The 17,203-nt window shown below is 38.4% G+C and overlaps 1 protein-coding gene across 1 annotated transcript; it reads right to left on the bottom strand.

Moving 5' to 3' along the window:
• Positions 1–402: 402 nt before the first annotated feature.
• Positions 403–15,103, bottom strand: LOC148862004 (ATP-dependent Clp protease ATP-binding subunit CLPT1, chloroplastic-like). Its single transcript, XM_088982524.1, has 7 exons — positions 14,734–15,103; positions 14,601–14,636; positions 14,389–14,498; positions 10,606–10,785; positions 1,625–1,752; positions 985–1,548; positions 403–822 (listed from the first exon to the last, which is right to left on the bottom strand). Exons 1-6 carry the CDS (start codon positions 14,934–14,936, stop codon positions 1,507–1,509), a joined length of 699 nt encoding a protein of 232 aa, XP_088838650.1. The 5' UTR covers positions 14,937–15,103; the 3' UTR covers positions 403–822; positions 985–1,506.
• Between the last annotated feature and the right edge of the window lie 2,100 nt (positions 15,104–17,203).

Genomic DNA, 17,203 nt, shown 5'->3' with positions numbered 1-17,203 from the left:
CTTTCAGTTATTGATTCCCCTTACCATATTTCATGTTTTTTTTTTCTCTTTTTTTCTTTGAAGATAACCGGTTCAGTCTAGAGATAGACAATGAACAGTATATTCTTCTGAAGGATAGTTTTTGACATTTAAAACAGATTACTGAAGATCGATTGACAGGACCAACTTTAACACTTTTTGAAAGTTTAGTTACTGCATTAACAGGTTTAAAACTTACGGTACAATTTTACACTAAGGGTACCAGTGGAATTTTCCCATTTTTAAACCCCAAATTATTTCAGGAAAATTATCATATCTTTGTATGATTTGTATTCGAAACATGTCACAATCGCCATTGATGTGCCAGTTCAGCGGTCTTTGAACAGCCTTTTGACATGTTGATGATAGGAGATGCATTATTACAGTGTACTGTGAGATAAATCGCATGCATTAATTGTCCAACATTGGATATCAGCTTTGACGTAATCAGCCGGCCCACAAGTAGCTTATTACATCAAGACAGATTGAGCCTACTTTCACTCACTCCAGTCTCCAGCTGAGACTTTGGAATAACTGACTGACGAGTGACAAACACTATTCTGGTACAAAGTACGTCTCGGTTCCAAATTCCAATCACTGGATCATTCGCAATTTCTTCTGGCAGCCTTGTCATATGTATGGTATGGTCCATTAGGTGTCTGTACGTGATTCTCAAGAGCTTCCTAAAAACCAGAGCCCGGCCTGCTTTGATTCATTGCACAAGTTGGGCTTGGGCCTGGTTAAGTGACAAGACGTGAACCAGTTATCTTCATTGGGTGCAATCAGCCTACCACATCATCTGCCCTGTCCATGAACACAACCCATGAGTAAAACAACATGTTGAGCCAGGAGCAACCCTGAGCGGATGATTCAACATTCAAACTACTACTGTAGTACTGCTATCTTATGGTCCGTTTGAACTAGTAGACTACAGTAGATTAGACCATGATCTGATTCAGATTATACCTTCGAGTTTGGACTTAAATTGATAAACATGGGACCAGTTTAGAGTTCACGAGAGACTAATAAAACCCATAAGCTATTCTTGTTCATGCTCAATTAATATGTGCAAATGCCAACTGCCAAACCATCTCTGAAGATCGTTATGGATTGCATAATCACAGGCCAGAAAGGGGATTAGGGGGAAGACTCTTCCTGTATTCATATTCTTTGGTTGTCTTAAGCAAGCCCAATTGCATTGTCAAAAACAGATATATTCCAAACAATTATTCTAAACAAGAAAATGATCAACGACAGGGTGAAAGATATGAATGTATTGGAAGCCATTTACCAATGATGTATATGGGCAATGCCATCAAATGCATCATAAGTTCTAACAAGAAAAACAACATCTCCAGTTTGGATACAGAGGCACCTGGTTGAAATGCAGTGCAAATTCTTTGGTAACGAACTGTCCACAGTCCAGCTGTCCATTCTGTGGATATCAGAGGCTTCTAGGAATAGTTGACTTGTTTTTCTAAAAACTTCTCAATGTTCCAATCTATAGCTCAAAATCATGTCATCATTTATCTGTAAGTAATAACCATATCAAGGCAAGATAAAAGATTACTTAAATCATCAAATAGACTCCAGAGTTGGAACTTACAAACTGGGCCAACTCTTTAGCTTTTTCATTATCAAAACCAAGAGCAGTTAATATCTTGTGGCCTGCTGATTCTTCCTCGGACCAAGTACCAAGAAGTAAGTGAGTTGTTGTTATCTCCCCACTTTTACCTGCACTCAGTAAAAGATTCAACCGAATAAATAAAGGATATGGTTATTCAAACATCAATACATATGTAAGAGATAACGGGTGGAATGACAAATTCAAACTAACATCGTTGAACAAAAAGCATCCAAACTAACATCAGATAGGTTAGAAAATATTTTCATATTTCCAGCGCACCCCTCTCAAGACCCCAGATAGCTAGAACCAACATTAACTGTCCTGTATTTTTTTTTTTCAAAGTAGTGGTCCTGTATTAATAGACAAAGATGATCTGCAACACATGTGGCTTATGATAATCAAGCTGCATATTTAATAGTCCCATCTAAGGAATGATTTTTTTTTTTTAATCAGTAAGCATGAGTTTTATTTAAATTTCAGATTGGGAATAGTTCATACAATTTGGTGATGGGATTGATGATCCCATTTAAACACTCTTTTCTGTCCCTCATTAAAAAGCAGCCCAAAATAGTTATTATCTCAACACCCCTTGCTTTGCTAGATAATCAGCTAACCCATTTGCACTCCTTCAGACCCACTTAAATTCAGCCTCAACCTCCTTTGCAATCTTTACCACTTCCCTAATTGCATGTTTAAAAGACAACGGGGTATGGCTACTGTTTGCAGCCCAGGAAATGACCACTTTTGAGTCCCCTTCCACTTCAATACGCCTGTATCCCATCTGTTTAGCTAGCTCCAGACCTTGTAGTAATGCCAAAAGCTAGGCCTTCAGTGAATTAATTCCCCATGCCAATCAGTCCTGAGAATGTAGCTAGTACCCTCCTTTCATAATTTCTGATTACACCTATACCTGAAATTCCCAGATTTCCAAGGGAGCTCCCATCAAAATTCAGTTTCACTTAATTGCCTTCTGGTGGTTCCCATCTAAGGAATGTTCTCCATAAGTGATTGAATATTGCAACATTAAGGTTCCAGAAAAATTCTTTTGAAGCATTTCACATTTTTTTTTTTTTTCCAATTCTCCTTAAGGAATGGAAAAGGCTAGGTCTATTTCATGTTGTTAACAGGCACAAGCCCAAAAGGATTCTAGTCTACCAGTTTACTATAAGATTTCACTTGAAAGGCTTCAAGAATAAAGTAGACCATAACAGAACAGTTCCTGGAGATAAACAGCTAGCATCAGCCCCAACAAAATATTTGTATTTTTATGCAACATGCTATAGAAACTAATGATTCCTATAGATAGACCTGTGCCATCATTCTATTTAGGCATGTGTATATGCATCTTTTATTTCACTGATCTTCTTGTCAATCAATTTTATCATTGACTAGTTTGAGGTCATGAATATTTTTTTTTCTAGTTTGATATTATGGATACCTATTGTTTAAGAATTTAGCATAATAATAAACTAATAATATAAGTGGAGTTTTTCCCCCAAACTTCAGGTGCAATACTTGTACGTGAACAAAGAGAGAATTAAATAAATAACAGACAATTTCTATGCTTTTTGGTAAAAAGGGAATTTATTAGAACATATAATTTAGAAAGAAGAATAAAATTGTGCATTTAATCCATTAATGCTTTCCTCATGTATTAATCTTATCATTGACCAGCTTGAGTTATGGGATCTATTTTTTGAATTAGATATTAAGGACACCCATTATTCAGGCCTAGGTCGCTTACAGTTCAATTTCATTTATACTGGTGCAGAAGTATAGGAAAGCAAATAAGTTGTGCAAATTTTGATTTACTTTTGTTTTGGGATATATGTTGTTTTGATTGTTTGCAATGCAGATGAAGTAAAATAAAACCTGAAGCAGAGTAAAGTAAAACCAAAAGCAAAAATGAACCAGAATTTGCACTCTCTTGCATTTGTACTAGTGCAAATGAAATTGGACTTGTATTTACCAATGATAGTACTTTTCTTTCCAATTTCAGGTGTAATAAATATCATTAATTATAGGTGGGAAAAGAGACTTAAAATAAACAGCAGGGAATTCCCATTCTTATTGTAAAAAACAATTCATTAGTAATTTATATAAAACAGAACAACATTAATACACATGATATAGTTATAAGGGTTATCATCCCCTCCCCTTTCCTTTTATGTTTTATTTGGTAAGGTTCTATCTCAATATAAGGCTTTTTACCAAATGATAAATATGAACATGAAGATTAGTTAGGGAATTACTTTTACCAAATACCAATTTATGAACACAACACAGACATGGGCAAAAAGTCCTGACAGAAAATAGGGTGGTATGGTAATTGGGAGGAACACCCATATCCACATAAAAAGTACAAAGTTTAGGTGTGAGAGAAGACGGGTGTAGAACTAGAGAGAGTTCTTCGTAGTAGCTTCCTTGTTACATACAAACCAGTGAAACCACAAATTGGGTTGTTGAATCTGCACATCTGAAGGTTCCCTGCTTTGCTAGTGTACCAGCCACAGAATTGGCTGCCTTCCTACCCACTAAGCTTTGCTCTTTACTTTGACAAGAGAAAAGTTTTCATCATCTACTTTCCTTGGTTTGTGAAACTTCAACGAGTTTAAGATGAGGTAGAGAATTATACCCAAACTCCTTCATCCCCTTTCTTTTTTCTTTCATTGTCTTTGGCTTCTTTCAGTTTTCTTTTGTTTTGTTTTGTTTTTTTGTTTTTGCCATAAATGACGCAGCGTGACGCACTTGACCGGGCAGATTATACCAGCACCGGACAATCGTGCAGCTTCGTTCGTGAAGCCTCACATAAAGACTAAGTGTAGCCTTAGTAGAGAGAGAAAGAGGGGCGAAGGAATTCTTGTATATCTCTATTAAACTCAGAACAGAATTATTTATAATACATACTGGCAGACTTGTAGAATAACTAGGAAATTTAAACTTGTAAAACAACTAAAACAACTAGGAATTGGACTTCTAAACATCTTCGAATTCTTCTTCAGGATGCTTTTGACGTCCACCGTCCGATATCCACCATCACCCAATGCATGTTGGATGCATGAGCTGTCGCCATTATCCGCTGCATGATTCTCTCTAGATGTCATTATCCGATGCATGCTCCCCTCTAGTTGTGAGTTGTCGCCTGTTGGTTCGATGGGTCGTGAGCTGGATCTCCATCATTCTCCCTCGCTTGGAAGGAACTCGACCTCGAGTCATGATCGGGATATGCAAGTGTCACTTCCGGTAAATAACGATGGAGATCAGCGACATTAAATGTTTTGGAAATACCCATGTGATCTGGCAAGTCCACTACGTAAGCATTGTCATTGATCTTCTTAATGATCTTGTATGGTTCGTACTTCCGAGGCTGTAGCTTACTATGTTTCCCAACGGGTATGCGTTCCTTCCTTAAGAACACCATGACTTCATCACCAACGTCAAACACCTGGTACCTGCGATGCCTGTCAGCTGCAAGCTTATACTTTGCATTGGTCCTTTGAAGTTTCTGCTGTACTTCCTCCTGTACTGATTGGATCTGTCCGGCTAACTGCTCTACTGAAGTACTAAGGCCTGGTACCCTGGGTAGCTTCACCAAGTCCAACGCATGGTTAGGTACTTTCATATACACAATAGAAAATAGGGATCTACCTGTAGAGCTATGAACTGCGTTGTTGTAGGCAAACTCTACTTGCGCTATGGCAAAGTCCCACTGCTTCGGCCTTTCTCTGCAAATGCTCCGGATCAAGTTACCCAGAGTTTGATTTACCACTTCTGTCTGTCCATCAGTCTGCGGATAAGCTGTACTGCTGAAATTCAATGATGAGCCAAATAGCCTCCACAAGGTCATCCAAAAGTGACTTAAGAACCTCGTATCTCGATCTGACGTGATGGTCTTAGGCACCCCATGTAAACGGACAATCTCCCTGAAGAATAGTTTGGCTATTGTTGTTGCATCTGCGATCTTCTTGCATGGGAGGAAATGTGCCATCTTGGAGAACTGGTCAACAACCACAAAGACGGAGTCCATGTTTCTTGGAGTCTTCGGTAAGCCTAGCACGAAATCCATAGACAAGTCTTCCCAAATCGCAGTAGGAACAGGTAAAGGCATGTAAAGGCCGGTATTCTGGGTCTGTCCCTTAGCCGTCTGACATATATAGTACCTACTCACGATAGTGGTCACATCTCTTCTCAATTTAGGCCAGTAGTAACGCCCCTTGACAGCCTCAATCATCTTGTCCCTCCCGAAGTGTCCTGCTAAGCCGCCTCCATGCAAATCCCTGATGATTTTCTCGCGGAGGGAGATGCACGGAATGCAAAGTTGGTCCCCCTTCATAAGGGATCCATCATGTACGTAGAAATCACCCGCTGGTTGCCGATTCATGCACTTTTTCCAAACCTGCTTGAAGTCTTCATCTTGGGCGTATAGATCCTTCAAACACTCAAAGCCCACAATTTCGATACTAAGAGTCTTGATGAGGGCCACATGCCTGCTCAAAGCATTGGCCATTGTGTTCTATTACCCAGCCTTATACACAATTTTGTATGGGAACTTATCAATAAAAGCATACCACCTTGCATGCAGATCACTCCTCAACTGTTTTTGCTTGCTTAAATACTTAAGAGCTTAATGGTCGGTGTAGAGGACAAATTCTTTAGCAATCAAATAGTGTTCCCAAGTTTTTAATGCTCTTACAACAGCATAAAATTCTTTATCATAAGTGGACCATTTCTTCCTGGCGTCGCATAGCTTTTCACTAAAGAAGGCAACTGGTCTCTTTTCTTGTGATAACACAGCCCCTATGCCGACTCCACTAGCATCACACTCAACCTCAAATAATTTGTCAAAGCTTGGCAGTGCTAAGACAGGAGCAGTGCATAACTTCTCTTTTATGAGAGCGAAACTTTGCTTTTGTTCCTCTCCCCATTGAAATTTACCCTTTTTCAAACACTCAGTGATAGGAGCTACAATACTACTAAAGTGTTTGATAAACCGCCTATAGAAAGTTGCTAACCCATGAAAATGCCTTACGTCTGTGATGTTCGTTGGGGTTGGCCACTCCCTAATGGCTCGCAGTTTCTCCTCATCCACCTTAATTCCATCCTTACTTATTATGAAACCCAAGAACAACAAACTATCGCTCATAAAAATACACTTCTTTAGATTAGCATATAGTTTGTTCTCCCTTAATGCACTCAATACCTCTCGGATATGTCCTATGTGCTCATCAACAGATTTGCTGTAAATCAAGATATCATCAAAATATACCACAACAAATTTACCAATGAAAGGGCGTAGTACCTGATTCATTAGTCTCATGAAGGTGTTGGGTGCGTTAGTTAGTCCAAAAGGCATGACTACCATTCGAACAATCCATCTCTGGTCTTGAAAGTTGTCTTCCATTCATCTCCGGGACGGATTCTGATCTGAGGACCACTCCTGAGATCGATCTTGAAAAAGACCACAAGCCCATCAAGTTGATCAAGCATGTCATCCAGCCTAGGAATGGGAAACTTGTAGCCAACAGTGATTTTGTTGATTGCTTTGCTGTCGACACACATTCTCCAACTCCCATCTTTCTTCGGTGTTAATAATGCCAGTACTGCGCACGGACTCATGCTGACTTGGATGTGCCCCTTTCTCAATAGTTCTTCTACCTTCTCCCGTAAAATCTCGTTCTCTTTAGGACTCATTCTGTAGTGTGGCAGATTAGGTAGGCTAGCACCAGGAACAAAATCAATGTGGTGCTGGATGTCTCGCATAGGTGGGAGCTCATTAGGTAACTCGTCGAGTAGTCCCTGCATTTCCACGGGAATTTTGTTCTCCCCTAGTGATTCACTCACACTTTCCCCCTTTATCACCAGTAAGTGGACCTCGCGGGTATCCTTACATTCTCTTACAAATTCAGAGTCGTGGTGTGTTATGGTAAGAAAATTCCTCTCTTCTACCTTTGAAGCCTTGGTTGGGTTCTTTTCTGCCATGGGTAATAGTGTATAGTGCACACCCTCTTTCTCGAGCTGGTATGTGTTCTTTCTACCCAGGTGTTTGGCATCTGCATCAAACTGCCAAGGCCTTCCAAGCAAAATATGGCAAGCATCCATATCCACAATATCACAATAAACCTCATCAATATACTTACCAATAGAGAATGGAACCTTACAGCGTTCCTCCACGCGTACGCCCCCGACTTCCTTGATCCAACCAATCGTGTAAGGGTTCGAGTGTTTCTCAGGAATTAGTTGCAGTTTTCATACCACATCCCTGCTGATAATATTTTCCTAACTGCCACTATCAATAATTAATTCAAATAACTGATCCTGTACTGTACACCTAGTGCGAAACAGCCGGTGTCGTTGTGTGGTATCTTTGCTTTTCTGAGATAGCATTAGCTTCCTCACAACGCACGTGTACTCTTGATGATCATAGGTACCTTCTTCGTCCTCTCCATCGGGTCCACAATATACTTCGTCGTCACCAATTTCTTCCTCATCCCTCTCTACCATGTTAACTGCCTTTCTTCTGGGACAGTCACTAGACCTATGCCCAACTTCATTGCACTTGAAGCACTTAAAAGGAGTAGGTTTTGCATAGGGATTAATGGCTTTAGGAGGGTTTGAAGTATTACCTCGAGTGTTTCCTCCCGTGGCGGTCTTACTGGTGTTGGCTACACTCGGCAAGTGGGAGGGTTGTACTCCTTGGGTTGGCTTGCCCTTGTCGACTGCTGTCGGCCTGTTGTCGTTCCCACTATACCGTCGATAGTTATCGGCTCGGGTCCTCTCTTGGAACATTAACTCAGCCTTCAGAGCTAAGTTCCTTGCTTCTTGCACGCTCAGAACCATCTGGACGCCAATCTTGTCTCGGATAGCAAGTTTCAAACCACTCAAATAATGGGCTGCCTGTTGATTGTCACTTTCTGATAACTGGTTCCGTTCAGCCAATCTCAGAAATTCTGAGGTGTACTCGTTCACGCTTCTTGTTCCCTGCACACACCGTTGATATGACTCAAACATATACTGCTCATAATCAGGAGGTAAAAGCCTACCTCTTATTAATTGCTTCATACGCCTCCATGTTCAAACTGGACCTCTTCCTTCTCTGATCCGAGTCTCCCTCATTTGTTCCCACCAGACAGATGCTCCTCCCTTCAATCGAAAAGCTACTAATTTCACCCTTCTTTCTTCTGGGATCTCCATGTACTCGAAGAAACGATCGACCTCGGTGATCCAATCTAGAAGGCCCTCTATATCCAGATCTCCACTAAAAGTAGGAATATCCACCTTGAGTTTAAATTCATCATTATTCCGACGGTGATTAAAATTGTCGGGATTTCGCCAATCCCTACTGGTTCTGCCATCACCGGGAATAACTGGAGCAACGCCGAATTCTAGCTCGTCGTCGCTATCATCATCAAGAATAGGGTTCCTGGGTATAGGATCGGTGATTGTTCTACCGCGGTCGTCTCCTCCGGCTTGGTGCAATGCGTTATCCCTATTCCTTGGAACATCCTCTCGTAACAAAGTCCGTAGTTGTCCACCGATCTCTGCCAACTGTTGCTCAATGTTACGAGTGGTTGTACACTGCTCTTCGATTGCTCTCCAAACAGCTTGTAACACTTGATCTTCGTCGCGGGGATGGTTGCGATTGCTACCGTCTTGATTGGCCATCTGATCGGGCGAACTCCCGCTCTGATACCACCTGACGCAGTGTGACACACTTGACCGGGCGGATTATACCAGCACCGGACGATCGAGTGGCTTCGTTCGTGAAGCCTCACGTAAAGACTAAGTGTAGCCTTAGTAGAGAGAGAAAGAGGGGCGAAGGAATTCTTGTATATCTCTATTAAACTCAGAACAAAATTATTTATAATACATACTGGTAGACTTGTAGAATAACTAGGAAATTTAAACTTGTAAAACAACTAAAACAACTAAAACAACTAAAACAACTAGGAATTGGACTTATAAACATCTTTGAATTCTTCTTCAGGATGCTTTTGACGTCCACCGTCCGATAGCCACCATCACCCAATGCATGTTGGATGCGTGATCTGTCGCCATTATCCGCTGCATGATTCTCTCTAGATGTCATTATCCGATGCATGCTCCCCTCTAGTTGTGAGCTGTCGCCTGCTGGTTCGGTGGGTCATGAGCTGGACCTCCATCAATAAACCACCAGTAAGTTTGACTGTTCTCTTGCATTGGTTCAAGTGGAATTTCTTCCCCTTTCTTTCCTTGTAAGTTGCATAAGATCCGATCCCTACCTAGCCTACAGACAACACCTTGTTTGCCCAAAAGAAAATTATAAAGAAAAGAGGTGGAATGTTTTCTATTCTATATTAAGGCAATCCTGCAACAATTTTCTTTACCCCCTTTTCATAAAAAGACTCATGCACAAAAAGTATATATGAAATTCATTTTTTTTGATAAATAAGTATATATGAAATTCTTGTGCATTACCGTCCTAATCGCTTGCATATCTCTTAAATTCATGTTGTACATAAGGAATAAATTTACAAATTAATTAAGTCAAGCCTCTAACTCTAAAGCAAGTGATTTATTGGGGCTAGCTCTTGCTTTGCATCTCAACAGAGCTCAAATTGTATTTTCTCTTTTGCTTTGTACTTTTAACCTTGATTAATAAAAGTTTTCTGATCCTCTACCAATAAAAAAGAACAATTACATCAACATATCTTCTTGGAATAATAGCATGAAGAGATGGTGCTACAGTGATCTTGTATCCAAGACAAAGAGTCCCAACACAACAAATAAAATGTCTCCTACCCCAACTCCAGGGCATTGCTCATGCATCTAATAGTTTCTTCTTCCTTAGTGAAGCACAGAAATAATAAACTAAAGATGTAGACATACCAATATAAGTAATGAACACTCATTCTTGAAATATACAAAAATAATAAAATATGAAAGTTTGCAACTACAAGAGTGCACAAAAACAACAAAACTACCTGATTTCAGTTTCTCATCAACAGCCCAATCAAGGGCCCTTTGAGCTGATTCAGTCAATGGAGGATGCTCAGGACTGAAGAAATACATGTCAGATTTTCCAAGTAACTTGATAGTTTCTTCCCGCACCTTGAAAAGTGTAATTCCATTTGCTCGCAAAAATTTTGCTGCAAGACTGGTTCCTGTGGAGAAGCAAGATGATTTAGAAAAAAGATCTCAAGTGCATGGCCTTCATGCTGGATTCATGGAGTTACAATTTATAGTTGAGAAGCCAAAAATAATTAAAAAAAAAAAAAAGTTAAACACCAATCTTCTTATCTGATAGGAAATTTTAATTGGAAAAGAAAAAAAGGAAAGGGATATACTGCATTGACAGGAGGATGTCAGATTGATCAATTCATGATCCAGTAGCCTCAGCAGGGCAATGTCCTGTCAGTGTTTCAGAACACTGCCTAAAACTTTATCCTGGTCAGCTTAACTCAGTTCTATAACAACCCATTTTCCCAGGTAAGTCACAACAAAAACTATATTGAACCTTGTTTACTGATAACAAAAAAGGTATATTTTACTAAAGTAGCTAATCAACTTCACCTCTAGAATCTAGACAGACTGTTTGTCACTGAGTTGGCATTTCTTTGGCCAATCTGAACATCTTGTTAACTCTAGCATCCAAAGATCTGTTGGACAGTGAGTTGAGATATCAGATCAGTCAGCTCATGATCCAGTAACCTCAGCAGGTCAACATGCTGTCAGTCTTTCAGAAGACTGCCTAAAAGGTAATCCTAGTCAGCTGAGCCCAGTTCTATTACAATCCCTTTTCCCAGGTAAGTCAAATGCCAATGACAAACACTTACTAATATTAGACCTTGATTACTGAAAAAAGGATATTATATTAAAGTAATCAACTTCACATCTAGCAAGACTGTTAGTGAGTTGGCATTTCTTTGGACCAATCTGAACAATATGTTAATCCTGGAATCCAAAGATCTTGCCTTGAAGGACATACCAATTGGCTTTCCTGTATGAGCCTTCTGCTACTCTAAGATTTGAATTATCAACAAGCAATGCAATTTTGGTCCCCATTGGTCAATTCCTATGTGATCACAACTGCCCCAAAAGTTAAGCTCCATCTACAATTAAGACCTTACATTAGAAAACTCAAAATGAAAAAAGAAATTAAAAAAAAAAAAAACTCAATATTCCAATGTTCCATGGATAAGGTAACAAAACCCAACCATGTTCACAGTCACCAGAATGGAACCACAAATAAAGTGCAGCTCTATACCACTATTTTGATAACATCAATATTTTTCATAGAGAAGACATTACCTGTACAACACCATTAAGTCATTACAGGCATCAGCAACAGCGTAAAATGTCAAAATACAATGCATATAGGGACAAACTAAAATAATTATCAAGGCAGCAAGGTGAGACTAGGTGTCAGTGAACAAGCTTGCTGCCTAAGCACCTAGGTGGATACACATAAGTGACCAGCTGTCAACCACTGGTTAAAGTTTGGCTTGATTTGTTATTTTGTAAATTGGGTTGGACCAGGCTGGTTTGGTTCAGGCTTGAATTGGATTCAACTGAGTTTATAGCCTTTTACAACCCGACAGTCTTACAGCAAGTAACTACTCTTATCCATCTTAGGCATTTATCTCCAATAGGAAAATGAAGGTTGGCATGAGACTTCCCAAAATGCTCTTCAATCATGTGTTTCCTTCTTCCATTATACGTAGAATACGTAGGTTGCATAGAAATACTCCAGCACAACCTTCATATCATATTTATGTCATACTACCATATTTGCATATGCTCCCTTTTTCCTTCATCCTAACCAAAGATTTTCTCCTCCACAACAAAGAGGTAATTAACAGTGACAACATCTACAGGTACTGGGAAGGAGACTTCCCTCAAATAAAAAATTTTAGTTATATACAATGGTGAAATCAGGCTACAACTTACGAATGCAACTTCACACTTGAAATTTGTATGATCAAGGGCATTGAAGAAGGTATGTACCAAATCATCAAAATTTCTGTCAACTTAAAAAGATTTCAAGTCTTATTCTCTTGGCTCCCTAATTCGAAAGAGGGCATGTACTCAGGCCCCCATTGGAATGAGCGATTCTGTAATAGCAGAACTGAATGCAGTGCTCTATGGGATGCAAAAAGCCATGGAGATGGGGGTGAGAAAGCTAGTAGTTGAAGGTGATTCCAAAATCGTGATATGCTGGCTGAAACAGAATGAGAAGACTCCTTGGTACTTCAGAAATGAAAATAAAAGGTTAGGAATTTTTCAAGGGACATGCAGTTGATAATTCAGTGGACTCCAAGGTCAGCCAATGGTCTAGCTGACCAATTAGCAAAACAAAGGGTGAATAGGGAATAGTGTTTTGGGATCAGATGTAAGACTAAAAGATATTAAAGCTGTTCTTATTTTTCAGGGAGGTAGCCAAGGCTACCTATGATTTATACATGATTTATTTCGTTAAGTAATAAATTTTGATTCTGTTACTGATAAAAAAAAATCGAAAGACAACTCCTAATTCCAGGTTTTAGCACCTAGCACCTTATACAGCAAAAGGGCTTACACTTTCCTAAAGAAGGCTCTATTTTTATATTGTCTACCATTCTACTTCCATCATCGTGGCATTTTTGGCCAAGTAATCCCTGAAATATCAATTACAGAGAAAATGAGAAACCAGAATCCAAAAGAAACCTAGGTCATGTTTGGTTCAATTCTCATTCTTTCTAATTCTTACCCAAGTTGAAATTCTAAAATGGACAAGAATGGATAAATAAGCAGAATGAGAAAATATTGCTGTGAACCAAACACTTTTTTCTAAAAACAAATTCTTTTCAGACTGACAAGAGTTATATGTTGCTCAATTTCATTTTTCAAAAAAAAAAAAATTGTGCCGGTATTCACAAACCACCAGCCTAGGTCTCCAACAGTCAATGTTTACCAGTTTGCATAGATGTTTTGCAAAAGTGCTTCCATAAAAGTGCTTTTATAAAATTACTTTCATAAAAGTGTTTTTATAAAAGTACTTTCGTAAAAATGATTTTATAAAAGTGCTTTAGTAAAGTACTTTTATAAAAGTGTTTTTATAAAAGCACATTTGTGAAAGTACTTTCATAAAAAGTGATTTTATGAAAGTACTTTCGTAAAAGCACCTTCACAAAAGTAAGTAAACATCTATGGAAACAGTTCTGTAGACAGTTTCCTCAAGGAATGAAATGGGCGATGGGGCATGATTATTTTTCATGTTGTAGGCTACTCAATTTTTGTGCTATGGAGCTAATTTTTCATTCTAAAAAGAATGTGGCCCTTGGCAAGAATTTTGTATCCAAACACTATAATGTTATTTATTCTTGCCCATTCTTTAAGAGAATGAGGCCTAGAGCAGTGAACCAAACATGGCCCTAATTTTCAGAAGGAGAATGAAAGTTAAATGAAACCAGAAATGGTAAGAAGTTGAACTACACATAGAGGTAGAATGACCTATGCTGCAGCAGACAGACAATAGTAGGCCGAACAATTTGTTTAATACAAATGCAAATTCTTAGCAAATGATTGCTACAACCATGCATGGGATAAACATTGGTGTGTATTTACCTTGGCAATTAAGCTCATTAAAGTTTTAGGTGTTCACCAATATTTGCATTGTCACTTAGGCGTAGCTAAAATCGATTCTTTTGAGGCTAAAACTCAGTATGGAAATCCATGAAATGTTATTCAAATAAGACATAAATTCCAGGAACTCCAGAAGCACTAACCCTCGACCAAGATTCCCATCAGAAGAGCTTCAGTCCCAGTATTCGGGTACTTGAGCTTCCTCGCTTCCAGTTCTGCCATCGCAAAAGACTTTATCGCCCTCTCGGACCACCTTCGCCATTACTCCACAGTCAACACACAAAAAAAAAGGCACGAATGTAAAATCAAAATCAGGCCCAAAAATTATAATGGAGCTACACTCATTTGAGCTTACTTGGGTATCGTCTCGGCAGGAGCTCTATCTGGTTTTCTGTTAAGCAAGAAGGCACTGACCATAACAAATCAACATTCTTCCAATCGATGATTCGCAGCAGAAAATCAAAATCGAAGGTAAATCCCGAACTTACGTAGTGGGAAGACTAAACGAAACAGTTGCAATGGCGACGTTTTGCTTACGAAGAATAGGCCTCCAATTGGAGGGACGAAGCCAAAGCCGATTCCTAAACAAAGAATTCACCAAAATTGCTGGTCTGGGATAACAATGGAGAGATTGGACGGATTGTGAAGCGGCAGTTGTTGACGGCAATACTAAGAGCGCTGGAGCGGCCATTGTCAGAAATCCAGATTATCGAGGGGAGACGAAGGACAAAGAGTCAAAGAGGAACTTTAGCTAAGCTTATTATTGATACTGTGCTTTTGGATTCTCCGTTTTCATGAATTTCATGGCTGACTTTCCCCTCCTGCTTCTCCCGTTCACAAACACGGGCCGCTGCGTAGTAAGGGGTAGGGTGCAAATGGATGTCCGATCATATTCTGTTGGATTTGTACATCCTCTTTTCGGATCGGATAATCGGACCCGATTCGGATTGGATTATGATTGCCCCTATCCGATCCGATATATAAAATACACATGTATGTTATTTATATTAAATTTTTATATTATTTCTTTTTTATAAAAAAATGTATATATATGATGAAATTAGTTGAAATATCTATTATTTTTTGTTTTTTAGTAAAACTATTATATTTTCTTTTCCTTGTAATAATTTATTAACTTTTTAAAAAATGTATATATATGATGAAATTAATTGAAATATCTTTCATTTTTCGTTTTTTATTAAAACTATAATATTTTCTTTTCCTTGTAATCATATCATATCAGATATCCAACACCATTATTGGATTTGAATCCACATTGGATCGGATTTACAATTCATCGAATTAGATTTAGAAATACCTTGATTCAAATTCAATATTCGTTTGCATCCCTATTAAGGAAAAGGGTAAATTTCTTAAACTACTCTTATGATTTAGCAAATTGATTAAGTATATCCTTATTGTTTGAAATTTGACTAACGTTACCTTAGGCAATTAGGCCCCCTTAGTTTAGTAGTAAGTTGAGGTGGGAAAGTTGATCAACTTTCCCATATTCTTTTACAATGATGCATGGGGCCCATGAAAATTAAACCTTCCCCCGAGTAAATTTAAGGCTATTTACATGGGAAAAAATTATCCACCTCAAAGGTGGGTAAGTTTATTTTCCCAAGTCAAAAATACCACCTCAGTCGAAAATACCCATGTTTTTAACAAGTTTAGGGCAAAGCTTCTTCCCCAATATCCTATTCAGGAAGAGTATCCACCGCTGATTCGTAGAAGAGTCCTCTACAAAGTTGATCGGTAAGTCTTCTTCTCTTTTTTTGCTTTTTGATCATATAATTAGAACTAGAGATCCTCATCTTTTTCTCTGTGATTCGGATTCTGAATAGAAAACAAAACATACTATCTTTTTTTTTTCTTCTTTTTTGTTTTAACATAGCAAGTTCGCTTATTGATTTGATAAGATGAACCTCTAGTTTGTTTTTAATTTAAAATTTTCTATGATTAGTGGTATTAAGAAAATCTCCAAAAAGGGTAATATTGGCAATGATGATTGATTTATGATTGATTGAGTTCCTTTTGATATGGCATGGACCTATTACATAGGTTTATAAAACAAAACCTCCACAAAAAACATTCATTATTGCCAAAAAGGTAGTTTTGGCAATAGTATAATATATTGGTCTCCTACCCAAAAAAGTGGGTGAGGTAAAAGAACATGAATAAGTTAGAGTGTGAAATTTACCTGAATAAGTTTCAACTAAAGAACATGGGTAAATAAACTTTCCAACTTTTTTTTTCTTCTTTTTTGTTTTAACATAGCAAATTCTGCTTATTGATTTGATAGGATGAACCTTTAATTTGTTTTTAATTCAAATCTTTCTATAATTAGTGATATCAAGAAAACCTCAAAAAATGATAATATTGAAAATAGTGATTGGTTTGTGATTGATTGGATTCCTTTTGATATGGCATGTACCTGTTACATAGGTTTATAAAACAAAACCTTCACAAAAAATATTCCTTACTGCCGAAAAGATAACTTTGACAATAGTATAATATATTAGCCTCATACCCAGAAAAATTGGCCAGACAAAATAACATGAACAAGTTAGAGTGAAATTTACCTGAATAAATTTCAACTAAAGATCATGGGTAAATAAATTTTCCAGGTAACCAGATTAAAAATGGTAGCAGAACTGAAAAAACTACTTCTAATCTCAAACCCACATCAAAAACGGCAGTAAAGTGAATATGAATAGAGAGAGATTGCAAAAGTGGAGAGGAGGAAAATAAGGAAGAGAAGAAAAGGGATAAAGACGAAGAAATTCCAGTTTAATTTGATCACAGGCGTAGAATTGGGGCGGATTCTCTGTCCAGTCGTGAGAACGGCCTCGAGCGCAGCGGCGGCGTCCGGCTAATCTCACAAAACATCGCACCCCCTAACCCTCCAAAGATCAGCTCTAAAGAAAGCAGTAATGATCGGTTTTTTCGTAAGTA

Source organism: Nelumbo lutea, chromosome 4 (genome assembly GCF_056320005.1).
Source record: "Nelumbo lutea isolate HS-2025 chromosome 4, American lotus-T2T, whole genome shotgun sequence".
Classification (NCBI taxonomy): Eukaryota; Viridiplantae; Streptophyta; class Magnoliopsida; order Proteales; family Nelumbonaceae; genus Nelumbo; species Nelumbo lutea.
This window is presented reverse-complemented; position numbering and strand designations above follow the sequence as displayed.

What these genes read in the sequence shown, in the direction of transcription:
- LOC148862004 (XM_088982524.1), bottom strand. Translation starts at nt 14,936, where the DNA reads ATGGCCGCTCCAGCGCTCTTAGTATTGCCGTCAACAACTGCCGCTTCA. An exon ending in TCGTTTAGTCTTCCCACTAC is followed by an intron (nt 14,637 to 14,733) that starts GTAAGTTCGGGA and finishes CTTGCTTAACAG; the next exon opens with AAAACCAGATAGAGCTCCTG. An exon ending in CTAAAGAGTTGGCCCAGTTT is followed by an intron (nt 1,549 to 1,624) that starts GTAAGTTCCAAC and finishes TATTACTTACAG; the next exon opens with ATAAATGATGACATGATTTT.